Source organism: Brassica napus, chromosome C5 (assembly GCF_020379485.1).
Source record: "Brassica napus cultivar Da-Ae chromosome C5, Da-Ae, whole genome shotgun sequence".
Classification (NCBI taxonomy): Eukaryota; Viridiplantae; Streptophyta; class Magnoliopsida; order Brassicales; family Brassicaceae; genus Brassica; species Brassica napus.
In genome coordinates, this window is record NC_063448.1 from 3,027,359 (window position 1) to 3,042,965 (window position 15,607).

Below are 15,607 nucleotides of genomic sequence, written 5' to 3' on the forward strand. Positions count from 1 at the left end.
AAACTTATGGGCCGACTTTTAAAAGTTAAAATTCCAATTTTCTTCCGATGTTCTCCACCCAAATACTATACTTCTCTTCGGATCCAATAGTAACGAAACTGGGCCCTTTAAGCCCATTTATTAGTGGGACCATCTTTGTTACGGTGCTCTTTTCCGCACCATAACACTTTATACAGGCTCCGATTATAAAAATTCACCGCGCTTCGCGTCTCCTCCCGGAACCTCCCCTCCGATCATCTTCCCCCCCCCAGGTTATTACTTAGGTCAATTAATTCGATTTTTCTCCGTTCGATATACCTAAGAAACAAGTGAACTAACATTCATAGTCTTCTGAATTTATCTCGGAACTTGAGCAATTTCCAGCAAGTTTATCGAAAATATCATCTCTCGAGAATCTGCACCTTCTAGGTTTTGATTGCTTCGTTGATAAAATGCATCGTTAGTTTCTAGTGCATTAGTATGACTATGGACGTTTGACTTTGTTCAATAGTCTTGACTTTGGAAGAGTTGATTTTGGTGTATACAGGACTCAACTATTTTTTTTATTTGTTTGTTGTTGGCAGATTCACGCTGATAATAAGTGGCAAGTAAAGCAGAATATGGATGCTCCATCTGGATCCAGTAATCGTTCTGCATTCACTGCTGCAGAAGCTGTAAACAACCAATTTGGTGTGTTGACTCTTGAGGAAAGGAACGCTAATGTTCCAGTCAACCACAGTGGCCAAAACCCTAAGTCATATGGAGCCATTAGTGGATCTTCTTCGGCATCAGAAGTCGTTAATTACTTGGAAGATTTTACTGTGGACAAGTCCACTTATTGTCATGCCAAGATCAGAGCCACTTTCTATCCAAAGTTTGAGAACGAAAAGACTGACCAAGAGGTACGCTTACAAGCTTCCTTTCGTTTTTTGTAGCACTAATTGTTGTTAGCTTGCTTTATTTCGTGTTGTATTTATCTTGCTTTTTGCAGATAAGAACACGGATGATTGAGATGGTGTCTAAAGGGTTGGCAACGCTGGAGGTATCAACAACATATATGCAGTGCATATGTCTATTGATAACTCTGAAATTCTAACTGTCTAAGGACCTTTTGTAATAAAACTTTTACAGGTCTCTCTTAAGCACTCAGGCTCTCTCTTTATGTACGCCGGTCACACGGGAGGAGCATATGCAAAGAACAGTTTTGGTAACATGTAATAAGCTCATTTATTCCTAGCTTCACTTCTCCCTCATCTTTGTATATTACTTTCGTTATTTATGACAAGCTTTTCATAAATAATCTTAGACAAAGGGAAAACCACTAATGAATATGCCCATTCTCAAGCTTTAGATTTGGTTTATTCCTTTTCATTTATTTCACTTACAGCACAGATTACTACTTTTTGATGAAGCAAATGCATTTTACTACTACTTTTTTCCATATCTAATGCTGTTATGTGGATTTTTCTGGTACTTGCCAATTGAGATGGCTATTTAAAGGTTCTCTCATATGCTAACTACAATGCTTCATTTTGCAGTTTTACTGCGGTTGGTGTTTTTGTTCTTTCTCGGATGTTTAGGGAGGCTTGGGGAACTATGGCGTCAAAGAAGGAGGCAGAGTTTAATGATTTTCTTGAGGTATTTGATATTTCCATGGACAGGACTTCAAGCAATCAAAATTTTCAAATTCTCGAGGCTTAGTCAATTGCCAGAAAATAATAGCTCATAAAGTTATATTCTCCCAGAAAAATCGCATGTGTGTATCTATGGAACTGGTAACAGCTGTTCTCGGAGATCATGGTCAACGCCCACTGGATGACTATGGTGAAGTATATATGCTTTATTTATAGAAGTTTAATAAGCCTGCTAAAGTCGTCTAATTAATTTTTTTTGTTTTGACTTGCATCTTGCAGTAGTAGTGACGGCTGTTACCGAGGTAGGTAATGGTAAGCCCAAGTTCTATTCAACTTCGGAAATAATTGCATTTTGCCGGACTTGGCGTCTACCAACAAATCATGTTTGGCTGTTTTCCACAAGGTAACTTCTCGTCTTTTAAATCATTGCTGCTATCTTCTTCGTCTGTGATGTTGCCCTTTACTGTCATCTTACATGGGGCATTTGTTGCTTTAAATAGAATTGTGGTTTGAAATACATTTAGCTAATATTTTGTTCCAAGGGTTTAGTGTCCCTTGGCCCTTGATATCTCCGAACGATCTTGGCGTAACAGCTTGAAATACACATGTTCCTGTCAGCTTACTCTACCTAACTATAGTAAGAATATTCTGGTGATATATGGTTGATGCATTTACTAGTTTAACTCCATAAACCTCAAAACGCTATTTTATGGTTCTATTAGGATCAGACATGCTGATATGTTTAGATGCAACACTGTGGGAAGATTTTTTATTAAAAATAGTAACAATTAAGGTTGCCTGTATTTTGTTAAAATTTATGAAGGAAATCAGTGACCTCTTTTTTCGCCGCATTTGATGCACTCTGCGAAGAAGGGATAGCAACCTCAGTTTGTAGAGCTCTTGATGAAGTAGCTGATATATCCGTCCCAGGTAATGTTTTTCCTGTCTGCAGTCAGTTTTTTTCTTTTGCGAGAATTCACATTAGTTTTTCAAGGAATTTAACTTGATGATATTCATTGAATGAATAAACTTTTGAATGAAAATAAACAGGCTCCAAGGACCATGTGAAGGTGCAAGGTGAGATATTAGAGGGTCTTGTGGCGCGTATCGTGAGCAGTGGGAGCGCCAGAGATATGGAAAATGTCTTGAGAGATCATCCTCCACCAACCTGTGATGGAGGTGCATTATCTTATCACTATTTAGTTTTTACGTTGGTTTCATAGCATTCAGCTCTATCAAGTCCATGTATATTTTACAATTTTCCTCTTTCTTGTTTCTTTTTTGTTTTCAAAATTTTAGCTAATCTTGCTCTGGGACTCAGTTTAAGAGAGATATGTGCTGCCAATAGATGTAACGAGGAACAGGTTCGAACAAATTTTTATTGAAAGCTTCATCACGTGGAATTTTTTTGCTGTCATCTCTTAGTCAAGGTTTCTCATTCTAGAGTTTTTTTTTTCCTTTTTTGTGGGTGCTGTAGCAAATAAGAGCGCTTTTAACGAGTGTTGGCCCTAGCTTTTGCCCCAGTGACTTGGATTGGTTTGGAGATGATTCTGTAGAATCTCATTCGAAAAAGGCTGACAAATCTGTTGTAACAAAATTTCTGGAATCTCAGCCCGCAGATTATACGACTAGTAAACTACAGGTACTTGAGCTCTGCGTCTTTGTTGAATTTTGCATGTGGATTCCAACTCCCCGAAATGTTATGTATATCTTTCACTTGCAATGCTCTTTCATGTGGTTAATATTTTACCAGTTTCCATTCTTTATGTGCTGTTGATGAGCAACTGAATATTTGCATTTAATAGGAAATGGTTCGCTTGATGAAGGAAAGACGTCTTCCAGCCGCTTTCAAGTGTTGCCAGAATTTTCATAGAGCTAATGACGTATCACCTGACAACCTATTTTATAAATTGGTTGTCCATGTGCACAGTGATTCAGGATTTAGGCGTTACCAGAAAGAGATGAGGTTATCTTTTAAAACTTCTTCTATGTCTTTCTGTTTGATCAAACTAAGAAAAGATTGATTTCTTTTTATTCAACCATTCTTTCAACGTGTTTCAGGAATATGCCTGGCTTGTGGCCTTTATATCGAGGTAAAAATATTTCTTTGTTGGTTATTCTTTAGCTTTGGTCTTAAAGACAATAACCAAGCACGATTTTCTAGACTTAATACTGTGTCTTTGTAAAATAGAACTTTCATAGGAAGTTAAGTTTTCCTAAACGTGTCAGATTAATTTTTTGTGGTAGCAAACATCGTCTCTCGAAACAGATAATAACTGGATATATCAATAGACGAATACCATCTGTTCTTTCCTTTAACTATATTAGTTGGTGATTCTCTTTGAGTTTTTCCTTTTCAGGTTTCTTTGTTGATATTAATTTGTTCAAGTCAAACAAAGGGAGGGATCCGATGGCTGTGGAATGCATTGATAAAGCGGTCAAAGATGCCGGTGAAAATTGTGGTCAACAAGGAAAGGATGGTTTGGATGATGCTGATACTAACTTAATGATCAAACTGAAGTTTCTCACATACAAGGTACTTTTCTCAAGGTCTTCTGGCTAGAAGGATTTTTTATTTGTTGCAATTAGCTACCTCTTTCTCTTGATTGTCATCGTGATGTTGAACATGTCTTCAATTCTTTGACAGTTGAGAACCTTTCTGATCCGAAATGGCCTATCAATTCTATTTAAAGAGGGGCCAGCATCTTATAGAGCCTTCTACCTTAGGTGAGCTGCTTTCTCCCTGTGAATATATGTAGAGAGTGATGGTTTTGGTGATCTCGATATTTTTTAACATTGCATTAAATTGTAAATCAAAATGGGCAGACTATTTAGAGCATGTTTGTTATGTTACTGATTGTGTATCTAAAAGTAAGGAGCAGCATCGTTGAGAGTGAGACATCGAGACTCTTGATGTTGTCAAGCTGTAAATTTGTTTTTAAATTGTTGTTGTTTTTTTTGTATCCAGGCAAATGAAAATATGGGGTATTTCAGATGGAAAGCAGAAAGAACTTTGCAAGATGCTTGATGAATGGTACGAGAATCACTTTACTCTACACATCTACTAAGCTTATATATTATTTTCTTGGAGTTTATTTCCTGAGCAAACGTCTAACCTACTGCGTAGTGTCTTTCGTTCAATGTTTTCTGCTTTTTGAGTGTTGATTAAAACCCTTGCAACAAGGTTTATTATCTCTTTTCAATGTTCAGGGCTGCTCACATAAGAAAAAAATGTGGGAATAAGCAGCTATCCTCATCACTATATCTAAGCGAAGCTGAGCCATTCCTGGAGCAGTACGCAGGACGGAGCCCAAAGAATCAGGGTTTGATAGGGTCTGCTGGGAATCTAGTCAGAGCTGAGGACTTCTTGGCCCTTGTTGACGGTGATCTAGATGAAGAAGGCGATCTTTTGAAGAAAGAGAGAGTGGCACCAGCTACTCCTGAGCCAGCTGTGAAGGAAGCTGTGCAGAAGGATGGGGGATTAATTGTATTCTTTCCAGGTATTCCTTTGTTAGATTTTTTTATATGCATCTCATCTAGTTTTATGTTTTATTTCATTTTTGTGGCAATGTGTTATATTGAACTTGTTGATGGTAGTCGCTCGGAAGTTGATTGTTTTCAACTTTTCACCGTTCAGATAATAAATTGGACATTGTATTATCAGATTTTGTTTACTTTAAGCTTCCTCTCTTTTCCTCTGATTTCTGCAATTTTAATGTGATCTCAGGGATTCCTGGAAGTGCTAAATCTGCACTTTGTAAGGAGTTATTGAACCCCCCAGGTGGCTTAGGAGATGATCGGCCAGTGCATAGTCTGATGGGTGATCTTGTCAAAGGTATTTTAAAATGTAGAATCTTGTCAAAACTGTTCTGGCCTTTCAATGTTGCAATGCATCCTCATGAAATTTTCTAAGGACAGGAAAATATTGGCCAAAGGTTGCTGATGAATGTCGGAAAAAGCCACAATCAATTATATTGGCTGACAAAAATGCCCCAAATGAAGACGTCTGGAGACAGGTAATTTATCATCTGCACCGTCTTATAAGCTAGCATTTCGAGGTCAGCTCTACCTATGAGTCCTCTTAGAATGAATTTTGCTTATTGTTGAATAGATTCTTAAAAGAACCATTGCAAATGCTGAGACCATACACTGTTACTCGGCTTACTGTAAAAAAGATTCTTTGATGTAACCTGCCTTTAATATATGTAAATGGAGAGGTTGTATTGTGGAAGTATAGTTATCTTTTCAAGAGTACCATATTAATTCGGTGACCTGATATCTTTCCACTTTTTGTGTCTTAACAAGTCTCATTTCAATATAATTATTTTGTTTTCCTATAGATTGAAGACATGTGTCGGAGAACTAGGGCTACTGCGGTTCCAGTCGTTGCTGATTCCGAAGGTATGTAACTACGCATCCATTATTTAATGATTTTCTGCCTTGGCTCATCTTATGTATTCTCTGCAATCGTTTTTTTTTGGCCCCTTGTTAATGCTCAGGAACCGAGTCAAATCCATATTCACTTGATGCCTTGGCTGTTTTTGTATTCCGTGTACTTCAAAGAGTTAACCATCCGGTATGCAGTTGCATCTTATTCACAATTTGTCTTCAACTGTATCATCCAACTTTCACTACAACCCCCTTTCTTTCTTAACAAGCTATTGTTTCTTTCATACATTGTCAGGGGAATCTGGACAAGGCATCTTCGAATGCAGGCTATGTGATATTGATGTTTTACCACCTCTATGAGGGAAAGGTATCACATACGCCCAGCTGTTGTCTGATCAAATCCATGATTGGATCTCACATTTATTTGAACTGTCTTTTGTTTTTTCAGAACCGCAAAGAATTTGAAGGTGAATTGATTGAGCGCTTTGGCTCCGTCGTCAAGATACCACTGTTGAGATCAGACAGGTACATATTTTTTACAGTACATGAGAGATAACAAACTTCATATCCATTTGGTTGCTAAACCAGTTAATTTACTTCTCTCCGCATATTACAGGAGTCCTTTACCTGTCCCTGTTAAATCGATTCTTGAGGAGGGCATTGACTTGTTCCAGCTCCACAGTAGAAGGCATGGGAGGTGGGTAGTAAACACTACCATTTTCATGACGATAAATTGAATTATTATATCAAACTAAATTATTTTGTGAAAACCAGTAACAAAGTATTTTGAACAACACTGTCTGAGGTACATACAGTGACAAATGCAATGCAAAAGTAACAATTTAGCAAAAACTAACGAGGAAGCAAATATTTGTTAATCCTGTGATTAGATGTACTTAAATCATGTTTCAGCCGTTCAGGAGATACCTTAGGAATAATTTTGCTCACAGACGTTTTTATTTCTTGCAGTTATAGTTCTTTTTACTTCAGCTCTTCAGCTTTAGCTTTAGGTTTTGTTTGGTTGTTTCTGACCTTTTGTTTTCCTTGTTATGTGTCTTGATGTAGACTTGAGTCGGCGAAAGGAACATATGCAGTGGAATGGACTAAATGGGAGAACCAGCTGCGCAATACTTTAATTGCAAATTCGGAGTATATCAACTATGTTCAGGTAATATATTCTCTTGTCACTGATGGCTCAAAAAGCACGAATCCTATGTTTGGTATTGTAACTGCTTAAATTTCCCTCAGTACATTATACAAGAGTAAAAAGAGACGGGATGTGCATATGACGTCTTTGTTTTCTGGTTTTCTCCTTTCAGGTTCCGTTTGAGTCTGCGGTTCAGCAAGTGCGAGAAGAGCTAAAAAGAATCGCAAAGGGTGAATACAAACCACCAAGTTCAGAGAAAACAAAACACGGGTCTATTACATTTGCTGCCATCAACTTGCCTGTAACTCAAGTCCACAGTCTTCTTGAAAAGGTAACCAACAAGATTCTTGAATTACCCTTAAAATGTCTTACCTTCACATCGGTGATAATTTATACACAAACCGTTGAAAACTAAAGGTTGAAAGTTCATAAACTCAAATGTGAGCCCTCATCATTATCAGTTGTATGTGGCATCATTCTTAATAGGTGTTTTCTTCTTAACAGTTAGCCGCATCAAACCCAACGATGAGATCTTTTCTAGAGGGAAAGAAGAAGAGCATAGAGGAAAAACTTGAAAGGGCTCACGTGACGCTTGCCCACAAGAGAAGCCACGGAGTAGCAGCTGTAGCCAGATACGGTCAGCACTTAAACAGAGAGGTACCCATACAGCTCACCGAGCTCATCTTCAACGACAAGATGGCTGCTTTTACAGCCCATGTCGGATCTGTGGACGGGGAGACCATAGTATGCAAGAACGAATGGCCACACGTGACTTTGTGGACAGCGGAAGGCGTTACTGCGAAAGAGGCTAACACGTTACCTCAGCTGTACGCAGACGGAAAGGCAAGCCGCATGGTGATAGATCCTCCTGCCTCAGTCTCAGGTCCCCTGGAGTTTTTCTGAATTACTTAAGCTTGAAATTGCCAATGTAACCCATTAACCATGGCTACCTTATTATAGTGGCCACTGACACTACAATCAATGAAACGTTTTGTGACATATAGAAATGACATAGTAATATATGTATATGCTATGCTACCGATGATTAGTACTTAGTATCTAAATACTGGTTACATAACCTCGATTTAAAGGTGTGGTAATGACAATTAATCTTCTCGGGGTGTAATTTGATCGTTTTACAAGTACGGGGATATTAGCGGAAACCTTGGGCTTTATATTAATGAAAATTGGGCCGAAAAACACAATTGGGCCGAAACAAATTTTTTATTATCAAACGAAATGAAACATTAGGCGCGGAGAGGAGAGCCAGCCGCGAAAATCCGACGAGCCCTAAAACCTCCTTCGCCTCTCCTCACTTGGGTTTCTCGAGAAAACTCAGATTCCTTCCTGCTATGGACTCTGATGCGAGGAGGAATGTTAACATCTCGTCGCAGGGTTCATCTCCTTCTCGCAAGCCATCCAAGTTCTCTGTGTACCGGAACCCTGCTCTCGCCGCCGCTTCCACCGCCAATAGCCTCCGTCCCTCGAAATCCGTCCTTCTCTTCATATTCGTGCTCTCAATCGCTTCAGTTTTCTCTCTCGTTTCCTTCACGGCCGGGTACGTGCGAGCTAATCTAGCTTAAACTTCGTGCTGGAGTGAAGCATTGCCACTTAGTTGCGTTGTTTTGAGTATTTGAATCTAGGTTTTCGGAATATCACTCTGTTCATCGGACTTCCGTGATGTGTTAGGGCTTAATGCGTTTCCACCTTGTTTGCTTTCTCTGTGATATATCACGATGATGAAACTCTGAAGTGGGGACTAATATTTGGTTTGTTCATCTCATGGATGGTTTCAGGGAGAAACGATTGACGAATGCTTTAACATTCGGGAGGATATCACAAGAGGCAGCTTGTGAGTTCCATTTTCGTTTCTCCTTTTATGTATTTTTGTTTCTCAGTTTAATCTGAAATCGACCTATTTGCTTTCAGATGTTACTGTAAAGGCGTGGCAAGGACTGGTGGCTTTGATTTGTATTGGTGCAATGATGGCTTTCTCCAAAGGGATATCTCTGCACAGGGCTAAGTTTGCTGCTGGAGCAGAAACTAAAGATACCAAAGATCAGTTTTCTCTAACAAGCCGTCAGCTTGAGCTTCTAGGAATAAAGAAAAAAGGTGAGCAGGGTGTATCGGAATCTCCTAAGAGTCGTCCCGCATTGAAACCATCGCGGTCATTGGAGCCGCTTGTCCCTATCCATCAAAATCTTACTGGTTCAGCCCATAAATCTAGCAGTGGTGGTGATAAGCTGAATTCTCGTAGTGGGACTCAGATTAGTCCGTTTAGCACTCCCTCCAAACAGATGGGTTCACCGTCGATGTATCTTGTACCTTCTAGCTCACCAGCTTCTTCCAACCGAGCTTCCTCTGGTCAGGATAAGGCTGTTTCTAGTCCTTGGTCTGGTAGACGAAGTTCTGCAAGAGACATTGCCACGGAGGAGCAGCTTGAGCAGCTTTTGGCAGAAATAGATGAGAAAATCACTGAGTCAGCCGGGAAGGTGCGGACTCCTCCACCAACGGTAGGGAGTTTTGCGATGGCTAGTCCGAGTCCGGTTGGTGGTTCAGCTGGTTTGTCTGGGACTACTAGGAGTACACCACTAAGAGCTGTTAGGATGTCTCCTGGTGCTCAGAAATTTACGACTCCACCAAAGAAAGGAGAGGGTGATTTCCCCACACCCATGTCCTTAGAACAGGCGATCGAAGGTTTTAGGCAACTAGGCGTGTATCCTCAGATAGAATACTGGCGTGACAGACTAAGGCAATGGTGTTCTTCCGTTTTGCTCAAACCTCTGCTTAACAAGATTGAAACAAGTCATATTCAGGTATAATGTTATAGTCCCTTTCTAAATAAACACTTCTCTCTTCCAATACTTTTCTTCTGATGAATGCGTTGATGATCACATCCAAATAAGAGGCAGAATGAGAATTTATTGTTTACTTATGTTTCCTTGAACATTTACTTAAAGAGTTTTAATGTGTATAGGTAATGCAAACAGCAGCGAAGCTAGGTGTTAATGTCACCGTTTGTCAAGTTGGAGCTGATTTGTCAACAAATGGAACCGCTCCTACTGCATTACCGGTTGATCGTTCAAAAGGGTGGCAGCCATCTTATTCTCTCGATGAAGACGCTATTCTTCACCAGTTACGCGCTAATCTTGTGCAGGCTATTGATGCCACCATGCGTAAGTAACTTTTACTAAAACTTCTAGGTTATGTGTCCAAAAGTAGTGATGTTCGGTTGTTTTCAAATTAGTGTTGACTTTTCTTAGTAAATCACTGAATCTTGATATCATGTCATCTGATGTTGCTAAATGTTTTGGTCTATAGCTGCTAACTGTTTCTTCTACCATCTGCAGAAAAGCTGCGTACAGAGAACCAGCAGTTTCAGCAACAACAGCTGCAACAGCAAGCGGCACTAATACCCGTTATGCAGGAATGCGTTGATGCTATTAGCGAACATCAGAGGCTTCAGGGATTAATGAAAGGAGAGTGGGTCAAGGGTTTACTTCCACGCAGCAGCATTCCAGCAGACTACACGGTGCAAAGAATCAGAGGTATAAAACGTTAAAAAGAAAGAAAAATTCCATTCAAATATTAGTTGACCTATCATGACTCTATTTACTCTTGTTGGCTTTTTGCAGAGCTCGCGGAAGGAACCTGTGTGAAGAACTACGAGTACAACGGAAGGGCAGATGCTCGTGAGAAAAACAAGAAATGGAGCCTGGAGCCTCCAACCGATTCTCATCTACTTCTGTACTTGTTCTGTGCCTACTTGGAACACCCGAAATGGATGTTGCATCTGGACCCCAGCTCTTATACAGGGACTCAGTCAAGCAGGAATCCGTTATTCTTGGGGGTTTTGCCTCCAAAAGAAAGATTCCCAGAGAAGTACGTAGCTGTGATATCAGGTGTACCTTCTACACTCCATCCTGGCGCATTGGTACTTGCTGTGGACAAGCTATGCCCTCCTACGTTTGCCTTGTACTGGGACAAGAAGGTGCAGTTTACCCTTCAGGTAAATGATGAATGTTTTATATGTATTAAAGTGCTTTTGTCATACAGTTTGCATGTATGGATGTGGAAATGGTTTCTGAAAATGGTTACTGGAACAGGGACGAACAGCGCTATGGGACTCTATACTGCTGATGTGCCACAAAATTAAGGTGGGGTATGGAGGTGTTGTTCGTGGGATGAATCTTGGTTCTTCAGCTCTTAACATCCTACAAGTAGTTGATTCTGAAACTGATGACTAAAACTCATTTATCCCCCGTGAAACTCGTTTGTTGCATGCATCTAACATTTCAAGAAGAGTAGATTTTGCTTGAGACTGCTAATGTTTGTTGGGCGTTGGAGGTCTATATTAGCCATTGTTAAGGAGAAGTTGTACTGAGATTAGTTCATTTTTCTTGATAAAAACCGAGATTAAGTTCTCTTTGGATAGCAACGTATTCTTGTGTCATGTAAATATTGAGAATGCTGTTTTTTGCCCCACTCTACCATTAGTCAGTTGATGGACAGTACTCTGAAAATTTATTCATCAGATGACATGTGAGAATTGGTGCATTAAACAGAACCGAGTTTCTGAATTTGCAGTTCTCATATGTTGGCTGTTGCTATGTTCGCATGAAACTGAGAGGCTCCAATACAAGATCACACTCTCGAGTCTATCTCAATGTTAATCATAATAATGCAAGATCACCACCAGATATAAAATATCAAAGCACAATGCAATTGCTCGTAAACGAAAATACAAGAGAAGAGTGTCGGTAATCTTTGTCTCGCACTGAAACTGAAAAACAGTATCAGTGTTTGGAAAGCATATAAATCAAAAAGACTTGTCCAAGATCTAATCCGCCACCATGCCTATCTAACTAATGGTGAAAGTCACAGCTGAATAAGCAAAGGGGAAGAATCAGAGTTCCTTGTCTTCGAGCTGTGCTTTTTCTGCTGCCTTTTCAGTTTCCTCTACAACAAACGTCCTCAGCGATTCAACATCTCTTTTACCTAATTTTATAGAAAATAGATGCATTAGAAATGAAGCTCAAGGTAGGCTGTACTCAAAGCATAGGTTAATAAAAATACAGGTTCATCCAAATAAGATATGTTACCTAAGCTATTTGAGAAAAAAAAAAAATCCTAATCTTTCATAACCCACTAGGGGTGCATGTAAAGCAAAGTATTTACCTTGGTATTTTGAAACTTCTTCTCCATTGTAAAATAGCTTGAACGTTGGATAGGAGTGAATCTCAACTTTGGTGCAGACATCTCTGCTCTTACCACAATCTACTTCACCAATCTCAATTTCATCGTCACCTTCCATTGCATTCCCCAATTCTTCCCACAAGTTCCCCAGTTTCTTGCTGACACACACTCACATCCAATCTCATCAACAAAAGTGAATAAACAAAGGCAAAACCACTAAGTCACTAGACAAGAAAAACTAACCAGTGCTTGCACCAAGGAACACAAAACTTTACAAACCACGCAGTATCCTTCTCCTTCACCTGAACCAACAAACCAAAGAGAAAAAGAGAGAGAGAAAGTAAAAATTCACATCAGTGACTGTTCACACAACACCAAGAGATGCCAACCAACCATCTGAAGCTAAACACTTTGGTTTTTAACAAAACCGATCTAAATCACCAGAACAAGACATAGAGACTAAATCAAGAATCTAAGCGAGAAGGTAAAAACAAACGTTAGTAATCTAAATGCGAATCTCTACTCAAGCAGATGGAAAGTTTCAGATCATCGTTACCTTGTCGGAGAAAGTTTCAGGGGTCAACGTAATGACCTCCGCTTCCGTCAACACAATCGCGAGAGAAAGAAGAAGTATAAGAGCAATAAGCCGAGCACCGAGCTTCATCGTAGCAAATCCCAATCCTTTTTTCTCTGGTTCTCCAGTTCTGGATCGGATATGAAATCAATCAAATTCAAGAACTGAGATGAGAAAGCAAGATTCATCTAAATCGGCTTACCTTCTCCAAATCAAGATCATGTCTTTGCTTTATCGTTTGGGCCTATATGGGCCGGTCTAGATTTGGGTTTCTTAGCTCAGATCTGTTACGCATACAGTCATATTTATTGGGCCTGTATGGGCCCAACTTATGTTTATTAGGCCTAAAAATCTTCTTCGCGTTATATTAGTTACCAACAATAATTAAACCTTCTTCTTCAAGAACATGTTGATCCTCCTGCGTAGAGTTAAACACTCGATTCCTCAGAGCTTCTTCCTTCTTCGCCAAATTGGTTTCGCAAACAGTGATCTCACTGTTCGTTCGTACTTATCGGGACCTGCTTCGAGTCCCAGCTTATCTATATGGAGACGGAAGAAGGAAATGAGCAAAGAAGGTTTAATCGCCGCCAAGGAGCTCAAGCGTCTTCAAACCAAACTCGTCCGTCTCGATCGATTCATCTCTTCCCACGTCTCTCGCCTCCTTAAATCCGATCTCGTCTCCGTTCTCGCCGAGTTTCAGAGGCAAGACCAAGTTTTCCTCTGTATGAAGGTGAATCAAATTTCAATTGCATTTTGGAACAAGTTTCGATTTTTTTTTAATGTTTAATGTTTTAGCTGTAAAATTCAAATTCGCCTGATGGATTGTGTTTAAAGGTTCAATCTTGTGAAGTTAAAGCTAAGACCTTTTTAGGCAGAGCGGTTTTGGGGCTTAGGGTTTAGCATAAAGGAGAAGGCTTTGTTACATTTATTTGAAATGGAATTTGGTTTTTTTTTTTTTTTATGTTTTTTTCTTTCAGCTCTATGATGTTGTGAGAAGGGAGATATGGTACAGACCAGACATGTTCTTTTACAGAGACATGCTCATGATGCTTGCGAGAAACAGGAGAGTGGATGAAACCAAAAAGGTATGGGGAGATTTAAAGAGAGAAGGGGTTTTGTTTGACCAGCACACGTTTGGAGATCTTGTTAGAGCGTTCTTGGATAACGAGCTTACGGTGGAAGCGATGAGATTGTATGGAGAGATGAGAGATTCTCCTGACCCGCCTCTGTCTCTGCCTTTTCGAGTTATTCTGAAAGGGCTCGTTCCTTACCCTGAGTTGAGAGAGAGGGTGAAAGACGATTTCTTGGAGCTTTTCCCTGGAATGGTTGTGTATGATCCTCCTGAGGATCTGTGCGTAGAAAGCGATGAAGAAGCTAGAACTGATAGTGATCTTGAATAGAGGGGTTTTGAGATTTTGCTTTCTCTCAGTTGAATCATTGCTTGGTTTGTTTACTGATAGAAAGGAAGTGGTGAAAGTTTCTTTACCCTTTCAGTAACTTGTTCTCTTATACCAGTTTTTGTTTTGAATGCTTTGCATAAATTGCACATACGTGATTACAAATCCTAATTAAGATGAATTAATTGAAGTATATATTGGGCAAAGAAGGGTATGCTCTAGACTCAAATCCTAACATTTAGGTCGTGTTTTCTTTGATTCTTGCTTACAAACCGTTGTTAGGTACATCACCAGTTCATTGTACCATAACTTTATAACAAAAAAACACACAAACTTCTCTTGTGTACATGAAGTGCCAGAAGGAAGCGCTTGCGGAATCAATAAACCAGTTGAAATAGCTTTGGAAAAGCTTTCTGAGGAATGAGGAGGATATATACAGTTTGTGGCCCAACACAAAGTTTATAGCAATTCCGCTCTTTATTGTCACATTTGGTCCACCATGGTTTGATAATCAGTGATAGTTTTTTTTTGTATACGGATGATTTCCACATTTAGTTTTATCACTAGATGATATTCCGAGTTTTTATAATAATGTTTATTTATAAAATGATTTTAACATTTTGCAACACTAAGATCTTTATCGATTATAAAATGATGAACACAAATGTTGGTCTCTTAAATATATCATCGTTTTTTTTTTTTTTTTTTTTTTTTTGTAAAAAAGGCTTTCAATTTAAATTGCAGAAAAGAAATAAAATGTTACAAACCAAGATGGCTAGTGTATCATGGTCAACAGACCCAATAGAGTTTTTATAAGTGAACACATATCATTAGAACATAACCCATAAGGTGAAAGTTGAGTTAAAAGCATTTTGGCCCATTACTGGCCCAAGTGGAGGCACGATCATCTCCGACCGTAGAGGACGTTTACAGTCAGTCCCGATTCAATCGTTTGATCCCAAGCCAGTCTTGCATCATAGCACTAGATGATCGAGGGTTTTCAACTCTTATACTCTGAATCCTGTTTCTGATTAGTCTGTCCAGCCCTCGAATGATTAATTCTGGTGTGATCTAAAGATGGCACGGTGGAGGCGATCATTACGCTCACGCCAGATGAAGTAGATAGTAGACTGCCAGCAGAGAAGGGTAAGACGCTTACTGTGTTTGGTACCAGTTAATTGCATCAACTGAAGTACTGTCGCTTCCCAGTTTTGCAACGCATGGAGTCTTCTTTGGAGGCAATCGCAGACCATATCACACAAGCGAAGGGGCAGTCGAAGAACATATGGTA

General features: G+C 39.5%; 4 protein-coding genes across 4 annotated transcripts; 3 read left to right on the forward strand and 1 right to left on the reverse strand.

Annotated features, from left to right (window-relative positions):
• The first annotated feature begins 163 nt into the window (after positions 1-163).
• Positions 164-8,194, forward strand: LOC125587426 (tRNA ligase 1-like). Its single transcript, XM_048757879.1, has 27 exons — positions 164-251; positions 564-881; positions 971-1,021; positions 1,111-1,193; positions 1,518-1,617; positions 1,725-1,803; positions 1,893-2,016; positions 2,437-2,543; positions 2,664-2,792; positions 2,913-2,977; positions 3,091-3,255; positions 3,419-3,579; positions 3,675-3,706; positions 3,974-4,149; positions 4,261-4,340; positions 4,582-4,647; positions 4,824-5,113; positions 5,341-5,448; positions 5,532-5,629; positions 5,954-6,014; positions 6,113-6,189; positions 6,298-6,369; positions 6,451-6,527; positions 6,619-6,699; positions 7,068-7,170; positions 7,322-7,480; positions 7,654-8,194. The coding sequence occupies exons 2-27, from the start codon at positions 600-602 to the stop codon at positions 8,050-8,052; spliced, it is 3,225 nt and encodes a 1,074-aa protein (XP_048613836.1). The 5' UTR covers positions 164-251; positions 564-599; the 3' UTR covers positions 8,053-8,194.
• Positions 8,195-8,396: 202 nt separating this feature from the next.
• LOC106415740 lies at positions 8,397-11,634 on the forward strand. The gene is made up of 7 exons (XM_013856507.3): positions 8,397-8,707; positions 8,946-9,001; positions 9,079-9,965; positions 10,127-10,325; positions 10,500-10,697; positions 10,785-11,158; positions 11,256-11,634. The coding sequence occupies exons 1-7, from the start codon at positions 8,502-8,504 to the stop codon at positions 11,394-11,396; spliced, it is 2,061 nt and encodes a 686-aa protein (XP_013711961.1). The 5' UTR covers positions 8,397-8,501; the 3' UTR covers positions 11,397-11,634.
• Positions 11,635-11,851: 217 nt separating this feature from the next.
• Positions 11,852-13,127, reverse strand: LOC125574985 (protein disulfide-isomerase 5-1). Its single transcript, XM_013856508.3, has 4 exons — positions 12,902-13,127; positions 12,589-12,647; positions 12,328-12,503; positions 11,852-12,147 (listed from the first exon to the last, which is right to left on the reverse strand). Exons 1-4 carry the CDS (start codon positions 13,007-13,009, stop codon positions 12,056-12,058), a joined length of 435 nt encoding a protein of 144 aa, XP_013711962.1. The 5' UTR covers positions 13,010-13,127; the 3' UTR covers positions 11,852-12,055.
• Positions 13,128-13,288: 161 nt separating this feature from the next.
• LOC106412024 (pentatricopeptide repeat-containing protein At1g62350) lies at positions 13,289-14,509 on the forward strand. Its single transcript, XM_013852914.3, has 2 exons — positions 13,289-13,649; positions 13,897-14,509. Exons 1-2 carry the CDS (start codon positions 13,326-13,328, stop codon positions 14,317-14,319), a joined length of 747 nt encoding a protein of 248 aa, XP_013708368.1. The 5' UTR covers positions 13,289-13,325; the 3' UTR covers positions 14,320-14,509.
• Positions 14,510-15,607: the final 1,098 nt, after the last annotated feature.

Coding starts and splice junctions, on each gene's coding strand:
- LOC125587426 (XM_048757879.1), top strand. CDS start 600: ATGGATGCTCCATCTGGATCCAGTAATCGTTCTGCATTCACTGCTGCA. Junction 1,194..1,517: donor AAGAACAGTTTTGGTAACAT/GTAATAAGCTCA, acceptor TTCATTTTGCAG/TTTTACTGCGGTTGGTGTTT. Junction 3,256..3,418: donor ATACGACTAGTAAACTACAG/GTACTTGAGCTC, acceptor TGCATTTAATAG/GAAATGGTTCGCTTGATGAA.
- LOC106415740 (XM_013856507.3), top strand. CDS start 8,502: ATGGACTCTGATGCGAGGAGGAATGTTAACATCTCGTCGCAGGGTTCA. Junction 8,708..8,945: donor CTCGTTTCCTTCACGGCCGG/GTACGTGCGAGC, acceptor GGATGGTTTCAG/GGAGAAACGATTGACGAATG. Junction 10,326..10,499: donor GGCTATTGATGCCACCATGC/GTAAGTAACTTT, acceptor TACCATCTGCAG/AAAAGCTGCGTACAGAGAAC.
- LOC125574985 (XM_013856508.3), bottom strand. CDS start 13,009: ATGAAGCTCGGTGCTCGGCTTATTGCTCTTATACTTCTTCTTTCTCTC. Junction 12,504..12,588: donor GTTCCTTGGTGCAAGCACTG/GTTAGTTTTTCT, acceptor AGTGTGTGTCAG/CAAGAAACTGGGGAACTTGT. Junction 12,148..12,327: donor AGAAGTTTCAAAATACCAAG/GTAAATACTTTG, acceptor CTATAAAATTAG/GTAAAAGAGATGTTGAATCG.
- LOC106412024 (XM_013852914.3), top strand. CDS start 13,326: ATGTTGATCCTCCTGCGTAGAGTTAAACACTCGATTCCTCAGAGCTTC. Junction 13,650..13,896: donor AAGTTTTCCTCTGTATGAAG/GTGAATCAAATT, acceptor TTTTTCTTTCAG/CTCTATGATGTTGTGAGAAG.